The sequence below is a fragment of the Vespula pensylvanica genome, chromosome 24 (assembly GCF_014466175.1).
Source record: "Vespula pensylvanica isolate Volc-1 chromosome 24, ASM1446617v1, whole genome shotgun sequence".
In the NCBI taxonomy this organism is placed as follows: Eukaryota; Metazoa; Arthropoda; class Insecta; order Hymenoptera; family Vespidae; genus Vespula; species Vespula pensylvanica.
In genome coordinates, this window is record NC_057708.1 from 3,042,612 (window position 1) to 3,070,557 (window position 27,946).

Sequence of the window (27,946 nt, forward strand, 5' to 3'; positions counted from 1 at the left end):
ATTTACTTTTCTCTTCTTAAATGATTTTTAGGTTCTCTCAAAGGGTCTATCTTATTCCTCGAATTAACTTAAATAATGGAATGTCTCGTGGGTTTCGATGAAAGACGAGAGAAGACGAGACGAGAAATCGTACTTAAAGAGATTTTCGTTATCTCATCTGAGTGACAAATTAGCAGATGAAATTTCTCGACGACCTCAAGAAGAAAGAGGTGGGAGAGAGAGACGCAAGTCAATACAAGATATATCGGAGAAATGTTAAAATCTTTCATTTAATTACTTTTAATCGATTCACTATACAATTAATCCAAATTATGGGACCGTACGGAAATAAAGAGTACACCGACCTGCAAATTATCCATAAAAGCTTATGCATACCGTGGAAATATTTAATTATAGGTAATGAATAGTTTACTATTCTTTTTGTACGTTCAATCGATTTAGCAGCGAGTAAGGGAGACATAGACGGACACAGAGAGACCGAATGAACTTTCTCGAACAGGTTAATCTCTTGAATTTATTATAAATTTTACTTTGCCCGGGGATATTCGTCAGCATAAGTGAGCTTATACGATCGATTTGCGTTAACTCAACGATTTATTTAGTATTTTCTCTCAACCTCCCTCCCACCCTCTCTCTCTCTCTCTCTCTCTCTCTCTCTCTCTCTCTCTCTTTCTCGGTTTTTCCATAATCATTTCATTATTTTGGAGTTATATTCGAGAAATGTGAAATATGAACAACGTGAGGGCATATTGATGATGTTTCTCCTCTGAAATTATCTTTCTTTCGAATCACGATCAAATTATCTCTAAATTCATTTTTTTCTTCTCTATCTACGAAGAAAAACTGTTTCGCGAGAGTAAATGGACGTGTTATTACTCGGAAGACTGCGATTTTCTAATGAGTTTTTAAAACTGCAAAGTATATTAAAATTTATGTAGGGAACTGATTATCTCCCTTTACCTCTCTCTCCCTCTCTCTCTCTCTCTCTCTCTCTCTTATCTCCTGGGGACTGCTCTTACCGTAACTACGTTTATGTAGGGAATGTAAAGTCGAATTTTTTCCCTCGTTACGACGTACCAAGTTAGAGCCATCGAAGTCGACTGTTACGAAATACATAAAACATGTACCTAAGAAAGTAAGAGATAAAAGGAAAGAGAGAAAAGAGAAGAGATACAATGACCATGGAAAAAAATCTCTGAGTGAAATTAAATAAAAGAATAAAAAAGAAGAAGAGAGAACTATAATGGCATAGAACTAGTATGGTAGTCAAACGAAATCGTAGAAAGGACGATACCACGACTATCTTTTTAAAGAAAACTAAGACAACGTTCTGCCACGTCACGTAGCATTAGACCGAAACGCGTTCGAGTATTTCGAACTTTCGAGTTTTGAAAAAAAAAAAATAAAAAAGATAAAAAGAAAGAAAAAGAGACGAAGAGAGTTAGGTAGGAGGAAGAAAACGAAGTCTCGTGTGCCGCCTGGAAATAGCTTTGGCAACGATTCCACCGTCACGCCGTCTTGCTCCATAAAATGGAAGATTACTAGGATGTTGCTTTTCGCCACAGACCGCTAATATTTTCTCGCGGGCTAATGTCCACTCTAGATCACGCGCTAACCTCTTGCTCGCTCGCTCGCTCTCTCGCTCGCTAACCGGTGCTGGCCGAAAACGTTTCCGATAATGCTCATCGATCGTGGAACCACGACGGTGAAATTTCCTCGTTGAAAGGCCGTGAAACGAACGAAAAGTCACGCGTCACGTTTGCTAGTACGTGGTATCGAGTTCTTTATTTAATTTTGGCTTCGACGAATCGTTTCTTCGGTGAGATAACGTTTTGTCCCCGATTTATTTCATTATTGTTATGCTCGAAAGTAGAACCAAGTAATAGACAAACGCGTTGCGATTGTAAATCATAAAAAGCTATAGAAACTTTAGAGAAGCCATTTAAAAAGGAGAGTAAGGACGATTGAATAGAAAATTTCGATGAATAGGTCAAGTTCGTGCGTTACTATTCAAGATATTTTCTTATCGATTATTTATAAACAATAAAGATCTACAACGATATATAGGAACATTCATGATCTTCCAAAGAGGAATATTTAATGACGATTTATAAAAGAACAGAAAAAATCGTGGAAGCGAGAATGTAGGTCGGACGCGAGAAAAGCGGGACGAGTATGAGGACACGAATGCAATTTTCGTACGATTCTCGGACTCCCCTAACTTTTCCGTATTTCGTTTTGAATTAGAACAAGGTCTTTGTCTATGATTCATTCTATTTCGAATCGTGCAACGCGTGAAACAAGTTTAACGTCGATCTGGATGTAATCCAAACGTTGTACCTCTTTCGTTCGAAGGCAAAATATCGATTATTTTCAACGTTCTACAATCCTTTTGTATTTATTTTTGCTTTTTCTTTTTTAGTTAGACGCATCCATCTCTCTCTCTCTTTCTCGCTTTCTCTCTCTCTCTTTTATTTCTCATACACCTTCCTCGTAAGGTAGAACTCTTCGTAAGTTTAATGGAAGAGATTGAAGGAGGGAACTAGCGAGGATGATAGGAAGACAAAAAAAAAAGAAAAGAAAAGAAATAGAGAAAACGTGAAAAAGGAAAAAAAACAAAAATAAACCGCGGATGCAAGACCTTACTTCGGGATTATAAAATAAATGGAAAAGAGCGAAACGAGACGGGCTTGTTTTCGCCGTTAAGATTAGAACGCGTGTCTGTCTATTTGTACTGAAGGCACGTAACCTCGGTTCCGGTTATTTTGCCTTCGCGAATTTTCAAACGTTTTACGTCAAAGTCTCTCGTCAGTTCTCTCTCTTTCTCTTTTGCTAACCATCACCCTCATTCTCTCTCTTTCTATTTCCTTTCTCAGCAGGCGAATATAAAATTCCACTTTTCCGGAAGCAACCAGTTTAGATGAATTTTCTTTTTTTCTCCTCATTCTACTTCTCTCTCTCCCTCTCTCTCTCTCTCTCTCTCTCTCTCTCTCGCTTTCACACATGAACATATGCGCGCGCGCGCGCGCACACACACACACACACACACATACACATACACACAACGCTACGCACAAACATGACATAACAAAACAAGTCATTTTAATTTTCTACGATTTCATAGTTGGCAGGAAATGAAGAATAATATCAGGTTTTTTCGTGTTGATGCGCACCTACAGATATCAAGAGAAAGAAACTTACGTACATATATTTCCATGTATTATTATTATACATTTATATGTAACTAACATTTTCTAGCGAAAAGAAGAAATTATTCTTTTTTCTCTTACGACGATTTTCTCTACTTCTCTTTCTCCCTTTCATTTTCATTAGATTTTTCCGCGATGAATGCGAAACATTCGTGATCTTTTTCTCACTAGTTCCTCCTCCTTTGTTACTCGTTCTTCTCTAATTAATTTTGCGATGGCAGCGTTAGAGTACAGTCGTGCGACTTTCGTAGCCAAGCGTGTTTTCGTCTCCTTCGCTACGCTATAATTGCAATTCTAATTGCTTTCGCGTGCTTATCGGTGTACACGTCGTCGTTATCCGTTACTACTCTTAAACGAGTAATAAAGTTCCTGTGCGAGAGAAAGAGAGAGAGAGAGAGAGAGAGAGAGAGAGAGAGAGAGAGAGAGAGAGAAAGAGGACGGACAAAGTTCATTCGATCGAAGTAAGAGTACAGTTATTTAAATCCTTTTGATGGCACATTAACGAAGCACGTTATCGTCTTTACGACATTGTCATTGTATTTACCGACGTTGAGCTTCGATAATTAATGTTCGAGCTAGCGCTATCGCGTTCAAGGGATATCGTAAAACACTAAGAAGTCTTTGGCAATGATCGCCGGTTTAGTTCTAGAACATAATCGTAATCCAAACTGGTTGTTGGATCGGTATGTTGAATGAGAACCAAGTGTTCGAGATTTCGATCGTACGGATAATCGTATAAAATTAATGGTATGATTCATCAAAGTAAATAAATAGATGACACATGTAACCACGTCAATTTTTAAATCATTTCAAAAAATTATTCGTCCTTCCGGATTGTTAAGTAATATACAAGACGATATTATAATTCAATGAAACTTTCTATAAAAAGCTACGACACTTTGTCGCTTTTAATCCAATAGCGAGTACAAACTATTTTCGCTTTACTTTGGAATTTTGCTAAGCTTTTCTGCGCTATACCAAGAGCATACTTTAGTTAATGGGAAAGTTTAAATTTTATTTCGAGGGTAATAAAATGAATAAAATAATGGTTCGTGAGGTTACATTTTCTACGCGACCGAATCGCTCCGAGTCATTGGCTAAGAATCGAAAAGATCCTATTAAAAGTAACAACCGATTAGTTTTTATCTAATAAACGTTTAAATGCCTATACTAAGAAACACTTCGAAAGAATATTATTCGATCGTCGATATGCGTCGCTCGTATACGCGTTCGCGCGCACTCGACTGGAATAAAGATGCCTGTTTTTGATCATCGCTAGATACTTGTCACGAAGTATTACTTTCTCTCAAAAGGTAGTCGATATAGGAAGGAAGAGAGAGAGCGAGAGCGAGAGCAAGATCGAATTAACCAATCTTTAAACTCTCTTTGAAACGAAAACACTAGGAACGCGCCGGCAGCACGATGGATATTTTTAGCAAACTCCGTTTACTCTGAAAGCTGAAAAAATTGCTTAGCGAAATTTGTTGTAGACTTTAGTTGTTAGGTACGTGTCACCTAACTAAAACAATTTCAATCTTTCGATGCTAGGCATGCTAATGGATTAATAGTTGCTGACAGATTAATCGCATCTGTTATAGGAATGCCGCACTAATCGCGCGTAATGGTTATTCGATCGATCGAAAATTTAACGTGTATCAATCTGCATCTGACGTACCGAACGAATGGCCTCGGCCGAGTCGGTGCTAATGAGTCGTCATGAATATTAAAATTCGCTTCGCGTTATTATTCGTTAAGTTCGCCGTTGCAAAATAGTTTTGCGCATTCGTACGAGAGCTATAAAAGCTGAAAACAGAGACTAGGACCGAAGAGAAATGATCGCGAACTTCCAACGAAATAGTATCGTAACAATAACTTTTACTGTCTTCCAATCATTTCGCTTCGATAACGTTTCGACAAAATTGCAAGGACGTCGAATCTTTTCTTTCTTACCGTTTCTATTTTTACGCGTTAATACGCGAGATAGTCGACGGTGAAAGAATTTTCTCGTCGCTTCGTTAAGTCGCACGGACGAACGCGCGAGATAATTGAAAATAGTCGAAAGCGAGACGCATCCTCCGTTGCTCTCCGTTCTTCCGTTCTTCACCGATCGTGAACTCTTTTCGAGGGAAGAAAAAAAAGAGCAAAAAATATTTATACGTGATTCAATTTTCCTGACGTTCGGCTAAATTAGAGCTTTCGCATTTCTTTCTTCCTTATTTTCTTCCTTTCGACCTTGTTTTTGGTTCTATAAGCTCCGATTGTCTTTATAATATCACGCGCTTCCTTTTCATTGGTCGATCGGAGAATGCTCGGATTTTGACTGCATTCTCTATCGAATTTTTTCACCGACCGCTATTTTCCAAAAACAAACCGAACGCACATTTATATACTTTTTCTATTTTCTTCCCTTTTACGAACCATATCATCGATTTTTCTTTCACGTTGCTCTCTCTCTCCCTCTCTCTCTCCCTCTCTCTCTCTCTCTCTCTCTCTCTTTCTCTCTCTTTGTCCGTAATATTGCGCGCAACTTTTCCATTCGCCGCGGTAGCACAGTACGTCGAAGCTTCCATTAATGAAGTGCCGTAACGCCTATCAGAGAACATATTCCACGTGGAAAATCATGCTCTCGCTTTATTGTAATTTATACGACAGGGCCCGGGTGCATTGTTAGCTCGCGATAAACAGATTCTCGCGTATAGCTAATTACATTATCGCCGTTCGTTCGGTCGCAAAATTAAAAAGGCGCCGTGGCTTTGCGCGCGCGCACGCTGGTTTAATCGAATTCACGTTCAGTGAGATGACTAGATGATCCGTGTGAGGTAATCTCCTTTTTATTTATTAAACAAGTCACTCCATCTCTCTTTCTCTCTCTCTCTCTCTTTCTCTCTTTCTCTCTTTATCTTCGCTATCGATCATCGCGCAATCATTTGAAAATGTTTCGAAAATTTTACATTTCTTTTGATAACGAAAAACGATAAGGAACAAGATTCATCGGCTCTACAATCGTCTTAGTTTAGGGGTCATCGGTTTTATCGAGAATTTTCCTATGATTATCTCATTGACGTCCGAAGTATACATAATTTATGTTGACGCTTCGATATCCAGGATATCCATTAAGTCCCAGTAGAATATTCTAGGATAGCTCGTAATTTAATCCTCGATCGCTACTGTCACGCTATTAATTTCGTCTCCCATTGGACATTTTAATAATAACACGCGAATTAAGACGATCGAGACGTTTCCATATACAATTTACAATCTATAAATCTATCAAGAATATTATAAAACATACAGATATATTTCGAGTAAGGAATTTCAATGCGTGTATTTTCAATCCGAAAAAATTTGGAAAATTAGTCTTGGAAAATTCTTTCTATGAGATCGAGAAAAATAACTACTTAACGAGTGATTAATTCCGAGGTTTATAAAAAAAAAAAAAAACTATACTCGTAATAAATTATTTGAAAGGTAACTTTTTCAACATTTCTCTTTGCGAGAAGAAGTATAGTTATATTTGAAACTATCGCATTAAAAAGGGCCACACCTCTATACAAACTAGCCTTCACTTTATCTTACCGATCTAAATACCCAATCCCATTCTCGAGCTCGCCATAATCCGCCTTTTTAAACAAGCCAGGCAGCCAATCCTCTCCTGTTTCTCTCGTAACGCCAACTCGATTACCCTCGACACTGCCTGGAGAAGCGAGGTGGTCGAGGTTAGCGAGCGTTTAACGAAGACACCGACGGTTTTTCCGCATCAACGAACAATCCTCCATGCCGTAGCTTGGCACGGTGAATCGAGTTATCGTTTTAGTCCAAAGCAAGCGTGGCTATTCGTCAGCCTGAGCGCAATTGCTCTCTCCCTCTTTCCTTCCTTCTGTCTATATCTCCTTTCTTTCTCTTTCTCTTTCTCTTTCTCGCTCACTCATTCCTCGAAACGGCCAAAACGCTCAGTTATAACGGACCGCAGCCGACGTCGTTCCTGCCTGGTTGCCCTTCTGCCGGCCCACCACCACTCGGCTGCCATTTGAAAGTCAAATACTCGCGTTTAGGCGGCCGTGTGCTGTTGCTGCTGCTGCTGCTGCTGCTGTTGCTGCTGCTGCTGCTACTGCTGCTGCTGCTGCTGCTGCTGCTACTGCTGCTGCTGTTGCTGCTGTTGCTGTTGCTATTGTTACGGCTGCTGGTGTCGAATAAGTAGCGAGAAAGACGAAGAGATAGAGCTTTTCATATTTCCATTTCTTTCTTTGTATTCTGGAAGTTTACTATTTCAAGACATTGGCCGCCGATGATCGTTGATATCGTTGATATTTGTTTAGAAATAATTGCTCTGTTTAATACGAGTAAACGTAATAGAAGTAATAAACTCGGGAATGAACGATCGCAATTATGTATGCGTATTACGAAGGATTTTCGCATATTGTTATCAAGTATTTCATTTGTTTTCTGATAATTTCCTTCTTCATAATTAAAATATTCTTCAGGTGTTTTCATTGAAGCTATCTCAGCATGTATAACACGGTTCACTCCTTCGTCTTTATAGAAGCACGCCACCCGTAGACTTCATCCGATTAACCGAAGCTTCTATAATGCGGACCGAAGCGTCTTGCCAAATTGCCTATGGCAGACTTAATTAAATCCGAATCACCTTGTCCCGCATTTCTCCTCGTCATTCTCTCTCTCTCTCTCTCTCTCTCTCTCTCTCTCTCTCTCTTGCTCTCGTATCACGCGTCATACCGAAAGATTTCACGCGATGGGATGAGATCGTCTCGAGAGATTCTCGGCTATTCCGAATACTCTCTATCTCTCTCTCTCTCTCTCTCTCTCTCTCTCTCTCTCTCTCTCTCTCTCTCTCTCTCTCTCTCTCTCTCTCTCCCCCCACTTCTTTGCTCTAACGTGTCTTATGTAAGTATCTCCTTCTTGATAAGCAGGTTGATACATCTCAGTGCAATGAAATCTATGTATATATCTATATATATATGTCTATCTTTGTACGCTGTTTGTTTTTTATTCACAGTATTACCATTATTAATATTATTCGAATGCTAGTTATAGCATAATATCTTTTTAGATAAACACGACAGACTTCTATTCGCCTTACTCATTACTTTTAATTCCTCTCATTACTTAAATAAAAATTTTTAAGTAAATTTGATATCACCGATTTGTCGGAGAACTATGAGTAATATAGCTGATTCGGCGTCGGACGTTTCGATTTTTAACTCTGTCAAATTTTATACGTCATTGTTCGTACCTGAAATTGCTTTCACGATCTCACCTCGCGAAATAGATATTGGCTATTACACCTTCGTACCGAGACGTTTATCTAAACATCGACGCATCGTAGAATAATTCGAGTTCGTAAAAGAAGAAAATTTCGCTAGTGCATGTCATCGAGATGTATATTACGCTCGAGAATAAGGCGGGCATCAGGTGCGAGAGCATTCTCCGTCTTACGATGCACGCATCTAGATGCAACGACGAAGACCACCAGCGTTTTTAGTGCATCCCTAGATGACAAAGAGTGCGCGCGCACGATACAGTCGCATATTATATCGTTTATATCGTATAGTATCCGCCTCTCCCCTCCCCCACCTTCCAGCGGATAATAACGTCTTCTTCAACGAAAGTACGTAAGTCGTCTTTCTTTTCTCTTTTCTTTTTTCTTTTTTCTATGCTTAAAACCGACGATAGCGATCTTCTCAAGCGTGCATTTTCTCTCTTACGTCTATATAATAATCGTGTAGGTGTATAAGCGTAGATACGTGTATGTGTTTCCCTGTGCAGAATACATCGGGACAACTTCTTTTTTATACCTTATCGTTCTTATCGTCTCTCCTTATCCTAGGTTCCTTCTCTTTTTTTTTCTTTTTGTTTCTTTTTTCCTTAGAATTCAGGAGAAATAAAAATCCGAAGGAGGTAGCTCGCAAATGACGTTCATCGCACGAAACACTTAACATCGTCGCTCGGAATAACTTCTTCATATACCAGTAGGTACTCCTCATCGCTCTAAGGAAAATGTCGTCGAGAGATGGATCTCCTCAAGGTTAGGTAGATTCATCCGCGAGATACGAAATTATTATTTGTCCCAGGAGCGAGAGCGTGCTTTTTTTCTTCTTTCCAAAGAGAACGAATGAGAAGAGGACTAGGTGGTGGTAAAGGGGGAAAAAGAAAAAATGAAAGTTACCTTGATGCTTACGTAAAGGCGCATAATAAGAGCCGTGTAACGCTTCGTGCGTCATATATTTGCTAGGCGAAGGATGGTGAAGAAGAGAAGTCCTGATGGTGGGAGGCTGGGAGGGTGTCAAACTTTTGCGAGAACTTGTAAACTTTTTTCGCCTTTTTTCCGCGTTTTCAGTGTGTTTGAAATAAGCCCTTCCTCATTTTCTTTTTCTTTTTTTTTCTCCTACCTCGCATAGGCACGTCCTACTTTCGAAACGATGTAGTATATTTTTTTAACGAGACCTGCGAGATCGCTTCCCTCGTTGAAAGAGAGAAAGGGGAAATCAGATTTAACTGATGACGTTGGTCTCTCAATTGAAGCAAATTTTGTAAAAATTCAAGGATGCGATTCTCGTGTAGAGGACGGAAATAAAATTGATTCATTACACACACAGCACACACACACACACACACACACACACACACACACACACATCTAGACACGAGAATTTTTGTAAAAGTACGATATAAGTGTACGATAGGAAACATTTGTCACGGCTGGAATAAAAACGACGACAACCTGGAAAAAATGTGGACGTCGTTTACACGTGCCCGACGTCTTTTCTGTCACTTCTTGTGTCAGAAATAAAGAATCGAAGAGAAGCTCCGTAAAGATCGAGGTAATAGAAAACTTTCGCGAGAACGAACGTAGAGAGCAGATATATCGAACGATTCGATTATCTTGCTGCTAAATTTTTCCAAGAAAACGAATATGATAGAGAAAATTAGAATTCAATCGTTCGTACCTTTTGGCAAAAAAATAAGATAAAGCAGATTATTTAAACTTAATAATCGTATGATATCGATCATAAAAATTGTTACAGATACGAAGATAAATTGATTTTGCAACATTTCCAAGAATTTTCACTTTCGACCTCGGAAGAAAATTAGAATCGTGGCAATCGATTTATTTTCGTTAAGAATCCTTTCGAGCAGCCTGCACTTTTCAGGTGAACGCTTCGGGGGTGTCGAATCTCGTGCCGTTCCTCTAGACCATGTCGGTAGTAGCATTGGTGTTGGTGGAGAGGGGAGAAGGTGAGGGTATAAAAGAAGGAGAAGGAAGGTCGACCGGGTCAGAGAACAAGCAACGCACTTTGCCGCCGAACGTGATTCGATTTAGCGCATTCCGATTTAAACTTTTTCTCGGAGCGGTTCGCGAGTCCTCTCTCGTCGTCGGTGCCTCGAGTATCCGGAGACAACTTCGCTCGAGTAATTTCCGTTTGATTAAGGAACCCAAGGAGAGTGGGAAAGGAACGCGCGACAGGAGGACGATAGGGGTAGGGTGTTAGAAAGAGGAGACGACGAGAATCCAATATTCTGAAGTTGGACGTGCTCCTTTCTCTCTCTCTCTCTCTCTCTCTCTCTCTCTCTCTCTCTCTTTCTCTCTCTCTCTCTCTTTCTCTTTCTCTTTCTCTTTCTCTCTCTCCGCGTGGACAACGAAAAGGAGAGAAAGACAGTGTCGGGGACAGTAGTAGTAGAAGTAGTATTAGGTAGTAGTAGTAGTAGTAGTAGTGGCAGCAGCAGCAGCAGCAGCAGCTTCGACAGGGTGAAGTGAGAAAAATTTGTAGAAGGTTTTCTCTCACCCTCTAGCTAGGCTCACACCCCTTCTCCTTCCATCGCGTTCGCGCCCGTTCTAATTAAATTAAATCCGAACTTAATTTCATCCAACTTACGGCGAGCGTTTAACGGCGCGGAAGAGATTTGTTGGTTCCTGACAGAAAAAGTACACTCATACTTGATCGTCGTCGTCCCATTGTCATCGTCGTTGTAGTCGTCGTATAGGAAAAAAAAAATAAAAAAATAAAAAGAAAAGAAAACTTTTCCGGGGTTATATAAATCCAAGTCAGCGTTCCACTCGCTATATAATAATCGATTTCCATCGGAGTAATTCGTTCGTACGTCGGTGAAAGAATTCGTTTTCTCTTCTTTTCTTCTCTTTTCTTTCTTTTTCTTTTCTTTTCCTTCTATTTTCTTATCTTACTCGTATTTATAATATTTGCCTCTTGTATAAAAGCAGGTTTGCCTAGCACGATCTTTCGTATATAGAATATACGTCGAAGCTTTTTCTCTCGTCCCTACGCTTGATCTCGGTTTGCTCACTTTTTAAACTACAATACGTATCGCGAATCGGTAAAGGCGTTTCTTATCGGCATCTCACTATCGAGAAAATTGACCTGACGCTTGGCAACGCATTGCTACGTAGGTAGCACGAAAAACCATCGGAATCCGCGTTTATGACACACAAGCGCGCACACACATAAACAAACAAACAAACATACTTTTGCACGTTGATGCACAAAACTTGTTCCGTTTATAGTCGACTACCTTCGAACTTTTTCATTCTCTTGAAAGTCCTATCAATTTTTCAGCTTACTTTTATATTCTCTCGGAAGAGATGTTGAAAAAAAAAGAGAAACGGAGGAATTGTTGCGCTTAGTTTCGCAAATTGTTTTGGGAAATAAAGAAACGAGGAAAGTATTTTAAGGATATACCGTTACAGACACAGTGACCCATTCAAAAATATCACGATTTGTACACAAGCAAACACGATACGCTATCTTGTGTATTCCAGATCGAACCCCTTCGTAAAAAAAGCTATCTATCTTTTTCCTCTAGATATTCTCGTGTGCTGTAATAAGACGAAACCAAATATTTCCGCGTTTATACGCATTGAAAGTGTAAATTCAATCGAACGTTTGGAAATCGGATGCTAGAGGAATTTGAGAAAAAAAAAAAGAGGAAAAAAGAGTCGAATCCGTCGGGACTACTGTATTTTTTATCTAGAACAGAAAATTCCTGAGAATAATAAAGCATCGTTCGTTATAATCAAATTCATGACAACGGTCGTGTCTCGTTAAGAATTTTATTGTTATTGCGACATACGATTGTAAACATCGTTCTCGACAAATGATTTAATTAAGACGATTCTTGGTAAAAGATTTCTAACGAAGCGATCGTGCCCGAAAATACTCGACGCAAAGAGGAACGACGAAACGAGAAAATACGATTACGCTTGGGTAATACGATTTTACGCGAGCTGCGCGATCGGAAAAGATAGCTGTCTCTATTCATAAGAAAGAAAATTGATCTTATATGGGCTAGAAACGGGGAAGACTATTGTGGTACGGGGTTGGAAGGGGTGTGGCAAGAAGCCGACGGGAATGGGGTAAGAGATACTCGATATGGTTTCGCTCAGAGCACCGTGCTTCCTTTCAACCCTCCACGTCACCCAGACAGTTCTTAAGACTTTTCTTTCTATTTTCCCAGAGAATCTTTTCTCTCTCTCTCTCTCTCTCTCTCTCTCTCTCTCTCCTTCTTTCTCCCCCCTCTCTCTCTCGTTCTCACCCTTAAACTTTGCATTCGGTAGTTACCTAAACAAAAAAGAAAAAAGAATTCAAACGTCTATTTTCCATAATATTTTTCGGAACTTTTAGACGTCCCGATCCCTTGAAATTCTTGAAGGATCCAACATTTTCTTTCCGCTTAAAAATTCACTTATAAACAACATTGGCAAAACCCGAACATCGAATTTTTTAAAAAAATAACGCGATTATTAAACGTGAGAATCTGGGCAGATCCAACGAGTCTGACTTTTCGACTTTGAAAGCACTCTCGTGGGAGGTTGAAAGGAACAGGAGAGGAAGGGCAGAGAGTTGAAGAGGCCTCGTCTCATCCCTCGAGTAGAGGGGTCATGCTCTCGAATGTCATGGCGATTGCAATCACGTCGCACCGTAAAACGATCGGCAACGTTTCCAGCACTGGCCTCGTCCTCTTCGGTACCCTCGTCGGGCTAAATTCCGACTCGTACTACTGGGAAGTAGGAATATGCTATGAAAAAGAGAGGAATAGAAAGAAAGAGAGAGAGAGAGAGAGAGAGAGAGAGAGAGAGAGAGAGAGAGAGAGAGGATCGTGGGAAGTCGAAGGAAAGCGTAAATTCCAAGCTGAGCTTTAAAAGCATGTACCTACAATCGTTCCCACCAAATCGTCCCTGAGATTGGCTATTTTATTCGGCCGCAGTAAAACGTATTGGCAGCCCCGACCGATTTCATGCATCGAAAGTGGATGAAATCGAGCCCTCTGACTCCGTTCCCTTTCAAGTTATCGATCGATGATTATTATTACACGATCTAGAAACGAATACGGAGAGTGTTCAATTTAAGACGACTCTATGAAATATCACTCGACTTATTAATGGTATGTCCAAAGATGTTTTTAGTTTAAAGTGAGAAGAAAAGGTAATGAAAGTATTAAGGAAATTTTATGATTATTATTTCGCCATTTCTAATATAATTATATTCGTAATACCTCAATTAAAAGATATCGGCTTTCCATTTCGCCTGAGAAAATTACATTTCAACTAGACTTTTCATATTTCTGTTTATTACGATATTAATTAAATGTAGGGCAAATGATATTGTACGTATAACGAGGCTAATTATAATATTAAATTTCCATCAACATCATCGGATCTAATTCCTTACAACTATTTTTTCCGTTTACTCGAATGATAAGTGCTTCAGATCGGATCGGGGAAGACGAGAAAATGAATGGTTTCTCTCTCGCAGAAGTTTCATACCTAATAATAAATTCAAAACGAGCACGTGCCTCGGATTATTCGAATCGATCACAGTATGTCCCTCTCTCTCTCTCATTTTCTCTCTCTCTCTCTCTCTCTCTTTCTTTCCCTTTCTCTCTTCCTATCTCTCGGAGCCTTTATCGATTCTATTCTAGCCACGCGTACGACGCTTAAGGCCCAATTTTTGTTTCTTTTTTTCGCCCTAACCAATACGGAGCAGGCTGCGTGTATTTCTGATTTCGGTTGAATTATTAAAAGTCCGCAGTAGGATTCCCAAGTAGTCGTGTCGAGAAATAGAGAGAAAGAAAGAGAAAGAGGATGATTGCAATCACGTCGGCTCGTAAAGTGATCGCCAACGCATTTCGTGCGCCACACTGAATCTTGATTCGTTTCGCATCCGGACTTTTTTTCTCTCTCTCTCTCTCTCTCTCTCTCTCTCACTCTCTCAGTCTCCCTCTCTCTCTCTCTCTCTTTCTCTTTCTCTCTCTCTCTCTCTCTCTCTCTCTCTCTCTCTCTCTCTCTCTCCCCTGCGACGTAGTGGATTACTAAATCGTGCCGGGGCACTTTGAAATTCATTGTTTTGCGCGGTTTACTCCAACAATGCTCGAGAAAGGAACGTGGAAAATAGAAAATTCGTTTTCCATCCTTATTCTCTCTCTCTCTCTCTCTCTTTCTCTCTTTCCTTTTCCTCTTCTTTTTCTCTGTACTTACATTCTCTGTGTGTATGCGCACGCGCGCGCTCAAGATAGACAGAGAGAGATAGAGAGAACGAAAGAACGAAAGATACTTAGCATTTTAACCTCGAAGCAATTGTTTCGGTTTTCAAGAGAGATATTTCTGACTCTACCCTTTTTTATTCAGGTCAAACGCGATCAATGTTTTAATTAAATATAGGGGAAAAAACGAGAGAGAGAGAGGGAGACGAGGAGTGTATGATAAAAAAGAAACAGTCAGAGAATCGAAATCTACTTAAAATTTAAGTTTAAAACGTATCGCTTTTGACTTACCAAATTCACCCCCTTCTCGAGGCTAACTCACGGCTCGAAAAACAGGTCAAACTTCTCCCACTCGTTCAAAAGTTTCGACGGACGGAGCAGCGAACGAGCCCGTGCGAGCGAGCGAGCGAGAAAAAGAGAGAGAGAGAGAGAGAGAGAGAGGAAGGGAAAGAGAGAACAGTATATCCATCCAAAAAGTTGACGAAACTTCTTCGCGAGCGGTTTCCTTACAAGATTTCTTGATTTCAGTAAGAAACTTCTTAGTATAGCGTACTTTTTTGGGAAAACGAGTTGCCGATCGGTGAAGAGGAAATCGAATGTCGTGTACCACTCGACGCTTAACTCTTCCTTTCTCTCTGTCTCTCTCTCTCTCTCTCTTTCTCTCTCTCTCTACCTCTCTCTTTCTCTCTCTCTCTACCTCTCTCTTTCTCTCTCTTCTTTTCGTTTAAAAGAACTCTATCTCTTTCCACTTCGAAGAAGCGAATCGATAAGGATGAAAATGATTAGTATTTTGCTACACGAGCTAGGCTGCACAAAGTAAAGGATCCAAAATATCTACTCGTTTTGCATAACTTCTAAATTCAAGTTGGAATTGAATATCGTCAAAAATTTTAGTAAGGCAACGTTGTTTGCTTGGCAGTACCTGTAAACACAAGTAATCTACAAGGAAGCATGTGACTTTGGTATAAAACGATTTTTCATCCAACACTTAATTTAGGAGTTGTGTGCATCTTAGGTATCTTATCCTGTATAGTATGTACACACACGCGCGCTCGCGCGCGCGCGAAGAACAGCAGCAGCTCCTTCATTCGAGCTTCACTCGCGTTAGTAAAATATGCAAATCTCTCGGACGATTTTGATTAACTCACGAGCTCGTGCACGGAATATACTATCGCGTTATAGCTGCTCTTTCCGCGATACCTCTCCTACTACCATCGACCCGATCGAACTTTAACCTTTTCCTCTTTTAGGGTGCTACCTCAAATCCAACTTGATATTAGATATACGAGGCATCAAAAATAACGTGTGCATGTGCGTATGCATCTTTTTCATCTTTTTTTCTTTCCCTTCTGATCCACGTCGAATAAATAGACATGAAATATGACTGTAATACAAGAATATCTTGGTAAATCCGTCGTGTTCTTTATCGGATAACTCGAGAGATTATTTTACCCTTGTCCTTTTCCAAGATCTGTTTCATTCTCTTCTCTTAGCTTTCTATCTCTATTTCTCTCTCTCTCTCTCTCTCTCTCTCTCTCTCTCTCTGTCTAGGTCTCTCGTTCCCTCATCGAGCGGTTCACTTGCACTGTAAACATTTGCACAACTTTTGCTTCACTTCACATTTGCTCTCACCCAACCGTCTCTCTCTCTCTCTCTCTCTCTCTCTCTCTCTCTCTCTATCACCCCAATGATGGGTACTGGTGGGAGCTCGCCTACCACGTAAACTACGTAATTGTTTACTCTGCACTTAGCAAGAATTTACACTAGCACATCGAGCCTTTACCATCATCGTGGCTGCTTTCCTAGATCGTCTCGAAGGATCTTTTCGACAATTTTGCACGATTAACGCCGATTACCTTGATCGATAAGAATATCGGTGGAGTTATTTATGGGGAATGGAAGTCAAACGAAGGCACGCTCCTCGCATTCTCGAGCTCCCAAGGATCGATGACTCCGACCCATTTTTCGTTCCTTCGTACCGTTCCTCAGCTTGTTTTCTTCTTTCCCACGTTCCTCGCGATCCAATCGAATCGACTTATATTTTATTTTTCCTTTTCTCTCGACGAATTCGTTTTGTTCTTAGAGTTACAACCCATCGCATAGGTAATATCTTTCCGGCTACGTCCTTAACGTTCTTACTTAAGTTACTCGATGATGGCGTAAAGCGTCCGCAAATTTAGCACGACTTGGCAGCTCGGGAATTAGCGTATATCGCGATATAACATGTAAACGAGCCGTCACAAACAGAGTTGGGAAGGATGTGAAATGAAATTTACTCGCAAAGGTATCTTGGTATAAGGTAGACAGCTAAGGAACGTAAAAGAGGGCCGAGAGAATGGCTGGTTGAATGAGAAAGAGAGAGAAAGAGAGGGTAAATAGAGCGCGAAACATAGAACATACTAACTCTCTGAATTAGAACAGTTAAATTATACTTGTATGATTCATTAGTGTTTCACTCTATGAAACAATAAGTGAATTATCGTGTATATATATATATATAAATACAAATGTGTGTGTGTATGTATGTATGTACGTATTTATGTGTGGTACATATATACACATATATATATGTATATATGTATGTATCTATGTATGTGTATATATATCTATGTATATATGTATGTATGTATGTATGTATGTATCACGTGTGAAAGTCGAAGAGCAGAGTCGGTTATAGTACACTCCTCCCGTACATCCAACTCGTGCTGCGATTTTCTCTCGGTAGCTACTAACGCTAGAGCTTCGTCTCCCTATCGCTGCGTACGACGTACACTTTCTCCCGTAATAAGTAAGAAATTCAATTAGCTTGTACCAATTCCCATGAATTTCTTTCTTATTTTGTCAAGTGTAGAATAATATAAATTAAAAGATATTTTCTTAGAGCATTTGAAAAAACTTCGAGTTGTGTGAATCGATTTCTATTATTATCCGCGGAAAAGATAAGCATGTACTCTTTTCTGGAGTATGGTCGAAACGTGACGGACAAGGCGCGGATCGAATCTCTCACTCACATCGCCTACCGAGTTCAATCGGATTGATAATATTCCTGGAAGCATTATTGGCCACAATCCGTCGATGACTTCGAAATCGCATATCGTACAATTGGAACCAAATTCCGCATTTAAGAGGAATCGCCCTGGTCGCTACCGCTACATAACGAGGGCATTCAAAGCATCGAGGTATTATCGTTTCGCATCCGTGCGAGCCAATTGTCGCGTCACTCATTATGCTCAGAAACGTTCCGTTGTTCCCTACGTGGTCGCCGGACAGAAGTTGAAAAAGTAGAGAGTCGAAAGAATCGCGAGTATCCTCGCCGAGAGGAAATTGTGTGAATTTAAACAAGATAAAAAGGTCGTAGTGATTTATGCATATAAGCGTGATAATAGACGACATACTTTTCTTTCTCTTTTGAATTAATTATTGTATATAACTTTGTTGTAAAAACTCGATCGATATTTTTGTTTTTTTTTCTTTTTTTTCTTCAAAATGGAAAAGGAGAGAAAATTTCGAGTGAGATCAATGAACGAATACGATCGCATTTTAATGAAGGCAAAAATGCGTAAGAAAGATTACTTTTCTTTTCCCTTCTTTTTCTTCCTTTTTATTTTTTTTCATAGGTTTTCTGTTTTCTCTTTTTCTTCTTCTTTTCGAAACTGTGCAGATGCGTACAATCGTCTCCATGCCCTTCACGTGCTGCGGAGTCCAGCATGGAAAGAAAGAAAGAAAGAAAGAAAGAAAGAAAGAAAGGAAACGGTTCGTGAGTTGGAATGCTGATGCTCGGATTGGTTGTTCATCGAATTCGTATTCGTGCTTTTTCTCTCTCTCTCTCTTTCTCTCTTTTTTTTCCTTCCGTTCCTCTCCGTAGAGACTACTCGATTTCTCCTCTCCCTCGTGTGTCCTTCCCGGTAATTATTGACCGGAGAAAGGCTGTAATTAGGGCTGGACCTGAGTTGCATCTCGGCCTACCCTTTTCTCCAAGTCCCAATACGAATTTATCTAATTTAACGTTTTAGCTATACACACTCTTACATATACGTAGTTGGGTAGATATTTACGTACCTACATACATACAATCGATAAAACGAGGCTACACGTCGTGTATTTCCAGTTTACTAATTTGCTGTACCTACGTCGTTGGTAAAGCAAATAAGGGGTTGGTAGGAGGAAATTTACATTGCCATTACGCCGTCGTATGCGGTGTTTGGAAACACGTTTGCTGCACTCACGAAGAATGATAGTCTCGTTTGGATCGGCCAAGTGACCTGCACGACGATAAACAGATCGTCGTGAAAATGTGATTAGCGAATTGAAGGCGTAATTCATTTCTATAGAATTTTCCAAATTGATTTCTTTATGGAAGAGGAGTGTGCTAGGTAGAACCGAGATATCGCAGCAAGAAACTTTGTAATCTTTTTGTTTAAACGATTAATCGTGCGCCTGTATTAATTATCACTAGATATTTTAAATCGTATTAAAATATTCTTCGTGGATCAGAATGAACGTTTCAGCGATCCAAACTCTCCTAATTAGGACGCGTCGAAGATATCTTTATAACGTTAAAGTCCAGACATCGTTGGTACGAAAGGAACGTTCTCAAAGTCGCGATAAAGAGGAAAGAGAAAATGAAAATTAACGAGATTTCAAAACTCCTAACGATGGACTCCGTCGGCGTGTCGAGCCGAGCCCGAAAATTATACGGCGCCGCCTTTTGTTTCGGTCCTTACATAAATTAGGGATAATCTTCTTAGTTTTCCGCGCAGAGACTTAACTTCTACTCTCGATCATCGTCGCGAGCGAGCTTTCAAGTTTCCATTCGAGGATTCGGTACTGTTCTACCCTGCAGGTGTTACTCTTCCATATAAGAATGACTCTGACAAATTTTTATCGATAATTAAATTAATCCAAACGTATCTATGAAAATATTTATTTGTGATAAATATAATTCGTTTTTCTTTCCTTTAAACAATCTGTCATTCAAATAATTAAAGGACTTTCATATAGAAAATAGAAATCCATAATTTTCTTAAACCGTTCCTTGCAATTTTATGACATCTATTAAAGGATTGAGAAAGATACAATAGAAATCGAAGAAAGAAAAACGATCAAAAAATTAAAGGAAGCAACGGGAAAGTCTCGGTCGAGTGACTCCGCCGTGGTATCGTTCGAAAAAGTTTTAATAAGTATCGAGTCTTGAAAGTAACGGAATGGCGGCAGTGCCACGAGAGAGAAAGGAAGAGAGTACACCGACCACATTTTTCCCTTCGAGGCGAGTCATCCTCGACGTTGAACTTCTCGCGAATGGCCCGACTTTAGATCTTCCTCTCGATGTCGCGAGGCTGATGAACATCAAGAAGCCCTAGAGAAGAAAGAGGAGGAGAAGGAGAACGATGCGAACAACGTAAAATCGATAACATAAATGACATCGAGATGTCGGCATACGCATCGCGATATCAGATATATACAATACTATTAAGAAAATTCTTTGAAGTCGTTTTCCTCGATATTATTGCGAATGAAAGCTCACAAACTATAGTTCGAGTCTACTTTTTGTTCTCGACATATTTCGAGATACGAAACGAAAACCCATATCTATCGTTCCTATCAAAAATCGTATATAAATATACATAGGTTCGCATATTCGTTTTAGCGAGTAAACAGTCCGGATAAAATCGCTTGAAATTTACATATTAAAAGTCAAAATTATCCTGTACGAGTCATTGCGCTTCGATTCAAATTTCAATTCGAGGAATTAAAAAATCATACATTCGAATTTGACGAAATCTTTTCCGCTGAATCTACTATATATTTCATGTTTACTTTCGACGCAATTTTTCAATTAAATTGTTTTCCATTGATTCGTTTATTGCAGTAATATAAATGTAGCGTTATTTTCATAATATAAAGGGTTACTTTTTCCTAAAAAATCTGTAAATTCGATACATCATGCGAATATGAAGAATAGGAAGAGTGAAGGAAGAGTGAGAGAGAATGATATAATTTAAAACGTTTTACACGTAGCAAAGTATTATTTACTAGATGGATTGAAAGGATAGAATTATCGAGAGCGATGCGTCTGTCATTCTTAGTTAAACGTTCATCGATGCAACGGCACATTAAAGGGTTGCTGCTCGTAAATATCGACACGCACGCACGCACACAACATACCGGTTGACAGGTAAATATTGGGTGTCGCGTCAAAATTAGCTGCCGCCGAATCGACACGAGCAGGAAATCTAATTCGAAAAAGATCGTTGTTTCGCTTCCAATTTCGCAGGTCGCGAGTTTTTAACAGACTCGCCGGAAATTTTTCTGTACAAGAAGGCAACGGAAAATATCGCGGATGGAGAGGCAGTAATTTAAACGAATTTGATTGGATTGCGAAAAATCATATCCTATACTATGAGAAATAAGCTGTCGATCGTTCATCGTTTCTCCCTCTCTCTTTCTCTCTCTCTCTCTCTCTCTTTCTCTTTCCTTTTCTCACGAATGGCATAATACGTAGCATATTTCAATGAGAGAACGCTTGTACACCTATCTCTTTTTTTCTTTTCTTTCGATAAAAGAGTTGTGTTTCTAGTAAGATATATCAAGGCTCGCATCTTTAACTGAACAAAATTTATGTGTTTCTACTTGAACGATCGATCCCATTCTTTATATGGTCGATTTAATAAAACGTTGAAAGTTATTTTCTTTTTTCTTGCAGTCATTAAAGATAGTAATTTGGATTTTTCTTTTTTTTTTAAATAAAATGGAACGCGAGAACAAACAAAGTTTTTCCAATAAACTGCGGGTGCGCCAGTATTTGTTGACCAAAGACTTTTATAAGTAGAGAAAACGTTCATCGAAACGAACGAGCAATCGAAAATCGTAGCCATCATTGATTTCTCTCGGTCGAACTTTTTCAAGAGAAAATTACTCGGTTAAAACGTTCGTCCAATGCGAACAATTTAGAATTTCTTTAAATGAATTACATACGTGTCTCTGGCGAGACGACGAAAAATTCTCTTCTTTGTGCGAAGCATCGAAACGACATCCAATTAAGCGCTCTACCGACCGTATAATGCGGCTACGTATATACGGGGATTGATTATTTAAAAAAAAAAAAAAGAAGACGGGGGTGGGAGAATGACAAAAAAGAACGAATGAAAATGAAACACGAAACAGTCACACGGACTAATACATACGAAAACGTTTGAAGCAAGTATACCACGCGTTCCTATAGAAAGCACACAGAAGCTGCTAACGATCTCGTTAGTTTTGTATGTTGCATATTATTTGATCGAAGAAACAGAACGACAGGTCGAACGTTGTGAACGTGACATAACGCAACGAGGCTGTGGCGTGTTAATTAACACGCTCTCTTTTTTGCTCGAAATCTATACGATTATATCGATATAGATCGTTCAAGTGAGGTATAAAAAAAAAGTAGAGAGAGAGAGAGAGAGAGAGAGAGAGAGAGAGAGAGAGAGAGAGAGAGAGAGAGAGAGAGAGATCGAAAAACGTAATTATTTTGCAAAGGTATGGTTAAATCATTCGTTTATAAAAATCAGTTTACGTAACGTTTACATAGTTGAGAGGCAAAGATAACCAACGGATGACCATACACTTCCAAATTCGTCGTTTCCGTTTTATCGTCTGGAAAATCGCATTTAATGACATTCTACTCGTAGACGTTTAATTAGAAGCTACACGGACGTTAGCTCGCAAAACTCGTGAAATAAAGTACGCTTCGATCAGTGATTTTTATTATCTCTTTCTCCGTCACTTCTCCTAAAACGAATGAACGGACGAAAATTGCGAGAAAATATTTGTACGTTTACCAACAAAAATATTTTACATCTCTCTTTCTCTCTCTTTCTCTATCTCTATCTATATCTCTATCTCTACCTCCATCTCCATCTCTATCTCTATCTCTATCTTTCTCGTTAACAATTCTCGTACTATCATTGGACGTGTCGAGAAGCACGGTCTAATCACGCTCGACACGATGATCTATCGGGTGCCTTGCTTCATTGGAAATTATGATACCTGCGATACGGATGCCATGATTCACATCCGTCATATTCCTTTTATCATTCACGTTCACGCTAATGTTGAATCAACGCTCGTAACTAGAGATTTCGAAATTGAATGATCAAGTTGGAAGAAGAAGGAGATACTGAAAGAGACAGAAGTTAACTCGTCAAATATTTATCGTTTAATTTCAATAATTAATTTCCTTTATAAATTGATTTCTTTTTTCAAATATTTAAATTAGATGGAATTTATTTAGATGGAAAAGTAATACAAACGATTACAATGTACTTATCTTTTGTAAAATCCATGTGAGAAATTCTAGATAATGTTGATGATCATTTCGTTCGTTATTTGTTGTTCCAGGCGATGAAGATGAGCAAAGTGGGCAATCAGACGAATTCGCAGGACCCACAGGCAGTGAATTCCCGGGTGTTCGTCGGCAATCTAAACACGTTTCAGTGCAGTAAGACCGATGTGGAGCGAATGTTCCAACGTTACGGTCGTCTCGCCGGTAGGTCTACCATCTTTCTCTATCTGCTAAAATCACACAGACGGGAGTCGGTGTATGTATATCGGTGTCTCTCGGCGTTCTAGAGATTTTCTTTTCGAACGACTCGTTAAACTTTGAACGAGCTAGAAGTAAGCTTTCGAGGTGGATAACAAGAAAAATAATTTAAAAAACATTATATATGTAAATTTGAACTGTTCGTATTCATATAATCAATTGGTTCTCGAATAACTTGAATAATTTTCAATCTTCGATTAAAATCATCTGGCTATATCATATAAAACGTTTGGTTCTTGGATTTTTAAAAAACGTCGTTTCTTATCAAATATTGTTCGCTTAATAGCGTATAACGCGAATCAATATGTAATTCTTGTTTTTCCGACTCCATACTTTTAAAATCTGACGAAATTGTTGACTATCGGAGACATTCGACGATAACAATGAGAAAGAGAAGACAAAAGTTACAAATGGTTCGAAATTGATAGGATTCGAGTACGGATTCGAGGAGAAAATGGAAAAAAAAAGTCGGACTATTATCTGTCGTGAAAACGAAGAGAAAGAGAGAGAGAGAGAGAGAAAGCCTCAGTTACAACTACGTGGAAAATAGAGAATTGGAAATAGGATTTCGTCGATCCGCTTCGCTGTCGGTAACCCAATTTGTACGGCGATGGAGCTCCTTGACCTTCGATATCCTGATTGATTATCCCTCCAGTTTCAGGACGGCGATTACCGCTGACTCGTTTCACGTACCACCAACCAATCGTGGTAGCTTTGGCGTTCCTTCGTAAGAGAGTCGTACGGTTTGTCGCGGTAAAGGAAGATAAATTAAATCTTCCTTCCAAGTTCGTGACACGATGAAAGTAATTATCGATCTTTCTTTAATCAATAAAGTGGCATTTGTCTTCAATCGCTCTCTTATAATCTTCGAACTACGCGTAGGTACTTGATCGATAATATTCATAAAACGAGAAACAATATGAAACAATGAATAATTTCTTAATAAGAATTCAGATCTTGAAAAAGAAAAAAGAAATATTCTTAACGTTGGCTGACTAATCCTTCTATGTAATATATCTAAATGTAAGATCGGAGAGATTTTGATAATTTAATCGATGCCATATCGTGTGTACATTTGTTTCTACCACGATTCGATAACGTCATAACCGAGTAATTTTTTAAAAGACCGTCTTTATCTATTCTTTCCGTTCCTTTATTCTTTAATTTTTCAATTGCGACCGAAAAAGAAGACTACTTTATAATTTCGTTAGGAACAATGATCGCATAGCATTCTCATGATACTTAAAAAGAATTCATTGAAATCAGATTAAAATAAAATAAAGTATCGTTACTCATACCATTACTTTTCTCTTTATTTCATCTAATAAATATATACATGTTAATAAAATAATATTCTATATACATATCTACTTACATATACCGAAAAGTCCAACTCGCTCGTACTTTCGATCTTCGCGAGGCTTTCTCTCTCTTTCTCCGTCTCTGTCAGACTGTTCTTCTTGTTCCTCTTGAAAAGTCGAATCCCCAGAGGATAAAAGAGAAAGACAGAGGCAGAGAGAGAGAGAGAGAGAGAGAGAGAGAGAGACAGAGAGAGAGAGAGAGAGAGAGAGAGATCAGCACAGTACTATGACGACGAGGATGGCTGGGAGTTGCCGATAAACAGCTTACTTTCGCGAGCTTTCTCAATAAAGTACGGAGAAGGGTAGACAATGAGGAAGAAAGAGAGAGAGAGAGAGAGAGAGAGAGAGAGAAAGGAAGAGGGAGAAGCCTTCCTATGTGTGCACACAATGCGGCTGTGGGCAACTTCATCCAACCTTGAGTTAAGAGAATTAGAACGCTTCCGATCTGAGCAACATCCGAGCAGGATACGGCGAATCCCTTACTTCGGACCGATACCGGTCAGCTTGGGATCGTGTTCTAGGATCGTGTTATGCTATCCTCCCTTGACACGCCTCTACTCGTCCAACGGATTGCGGGATTCGAGAGCTCGACCAATCGGGAGTGGTAAAAAGATCCAAAGGATCAGACTCTGAGAATTTATCCTTCGATCTCGAACTATCCATATCTTATCTATCGCCAATACGCGTTGTATTTTTGTCGAAAGAATTGATCGATTCGTTTTTCTTCTTTTTGCTCTTCTCTCTCTCTCTCCCTCTCTCTCTCCCTCTCTCTCTCTCTCTCTCTCTCTCTCTCTCTCTCTCTCTCTCTCTCTCTCTCTCTCTCTATTTTTACTTTTGTTAACGTTTGGCAATCACTGTCAAAATAAAACGTGGATATGCTGGATTTTCGGGTATTTCTGTCGCAACCTAGTGTTATTTTCAACTTGTTATTCATCAATGTTACTTTCGCATCGTATCAATCGTAATTAATGGTACCGTTTAATCGTTAAAACTCGATCACTTTTATTCGTTTTTTTTTTTTATAGACTCTCGAATGGTTATGATTTTTTACAAACAAAGCTATCATTTTGATTGACAAATATAAACGCAAAGCATTACGTGACGATTTTTTTACTTCTCTTAAAATAGTATAGTTTAGTTATCAATCTTTATTTTGACAAAGTTCGAAAGGATTGAAAATCTCTTTCGGAGATCTCTGCCGTGATCCGATATTTCACTCGATTAGCGTCGAATTAAATCGATTTATTCCCCGGCATCGCCTCGGAATCTAACGAGGAATACCCGAAATAGTATTAAAAAGTATACACTCGAATCCTTCTAGGCCAGCGGCGAATTACGTTTCGTGATGCGAATAGATAACGTGCGACACGCGATAGAATTTTATGTAGGATGTCCAGTAACGTTCATGGAACTCGAGTGATGGAAGGGAAAAAGAGAGAACAGAGAGAAAGGGTGGAACGAGGGCATCCGTATAACTTACGTAACGATCATACCGTCCATCGAATTTTTATATTCACTGGACGTTGCTTTTAGTTTCGTTCTGCATTTCTCTCTCTCTCTCTCTCTCTCTCTCTCTCTCTCTCTCTCTTTCTTTCGATTTTTCTTTTTTTTATAACCGCTCAAGCATGATTTTTATTCATATCGAATTTCCTCTGATCTATTTGCTTGCTTGAAGAATTTTCTCTTTCTTTTCCATTTCTTTGTTTACTTTTTACCAATACAGGATTATCCGATAAACTCAAAATAACGTGCACGCTTTTTCAAGAATTTACAATATATAGATTATATCGGAAATAGAATATACTTTTTGTGATGAAGGTGAGAGTCGTTCCCTCGAACGATGTGGCTAGAATATCTAATTTACATACGTACATAGATATATGACGTATACGGAATTGTGTGAATACTTGGTCGATCTATAAGTCCTCCCAACCATATGTATATACTCTCCCTCCTCTCTCTTTCTCTTTCTCTCTCTTTCTCTCTTCCTCGTTTCCGACCAAAGGTAAACCATTTAAATTTTGGAGCAAGCGAGAGGATACGAGTATTAGAGAAACTCGACGAATACTATTTTTCGATTCAGTATCATCTTCGATCGGGAAGTCTTATTTCTCCATGTGCTTTCTTGAAAGTTTCCAGTTTTGTTTCTCTCCAAGGCAATGAAAATAATCATCATAACGATTTATAAAATTATTTCATTCGAAGAAAAGAATTTCGAAAAAATTCTAAATCTATAATCGATCAAGACTTATTACGATATGATTCGTATCAAATCAATATCGATTTAATAATAACAAATCCATTTATTTTATTCGTGATCGAACTAGAAATTTGTTCCTATATCTTTTAAATCGACTCGTTGACCTGACCTAGATTTTTTGATCGCAAAGAAGATGGAAATACCAGAGAGAAACAGAGAAAGAAAGAGAGAAAGAGAAAGAGAGAGAACGTTCGTTTTAACGGAGAGAACCGACTGTAATCTGTGTACCCGTAATAAGTTTTGCGTGGTTAGCAGCTGACCATGCATGGAATTCATTATGCCGAAACAAATATGTAAATCTCCATATATTCGTAGCGCTGTTACACATACATATATAACTTGTCGTGGACGAAGAGAGAAAACGGTGCACGTAACATGGAAGATGCAAATATGTTTCGTCCGAAACGGGCCGTAGTGCGACCGTGGCACTACCAACTGACGTTTAAAAAACTTATCTGCATGCACCGTGCTACCCTAGCAGAGACATGTTAATAACGTCCACATTTTTATGGCTAACTTCCTTCTAGCAGAACGTAACATCGACACGGATATTTTGCGATTAAAACGATCGTTTCGTCACTCTCCATTTTTGTCTCTTCGAGAAAGTTTTCTCTCTCTCTCTCTCTCTCTCTCTCCCTCCCTCCCTCCCTCCCTCCCTCCCTCTCTCTCTATCTCTCTCTCTGTCTCTCTCCTCCCCCTTCTCTTTTTCTCTTTGGGATTAAACGAAATTTCTTTTTTTATGGCTTCTATCGTTTTGCTTTGTAAACATTTGTAGTATTCTGGCATCAGACCCAGTCAATTTTTTATTGGTTTTTTTAGCGACTGCAATCGTTTGTATTTCGAAAGGTTTTTGTACAAATTCTTCGACGACGTCTTGTTTTTATTCGACGAATCCAAATCACGTTCGTTATTAAATATTGGTTTTTGGTAGGTTTCTATAAAAGAGATTTATGAGAATTTCAATTAATTTAGAAAACAGAGTTTTCGGATCGAGCAAATTTCTTTATTTCTTTTCTAGGGTTTC

The 27,946-nt window shown here is 39.1% G+C and overlaps 1 protein-coding gene across 14 annotated transcripts in view; it reads left to right on the top strand.

The window, feature by feature from the left end:
• Positions 1-27,946, top strand: part of LOC122637012 — a 206,638-nt gene that overhangs the window by 95,390 nt on the left and 83,302 nt on the right. For all 14 annotated transcript variants that reach the window (XM_043828812.1, XM_043828807.1, XM_043828813.1 and 11 more), the window contains one exon: positions 23,100-23,247. In XM_043828812.1, coding sequence (XP_043684747.1) covers positions 23,100-23,247 — 148 coding nt within the window. The remainder of the gene's footprint in view (positions 1-23,099; positions 23,248-27,946) is intronic.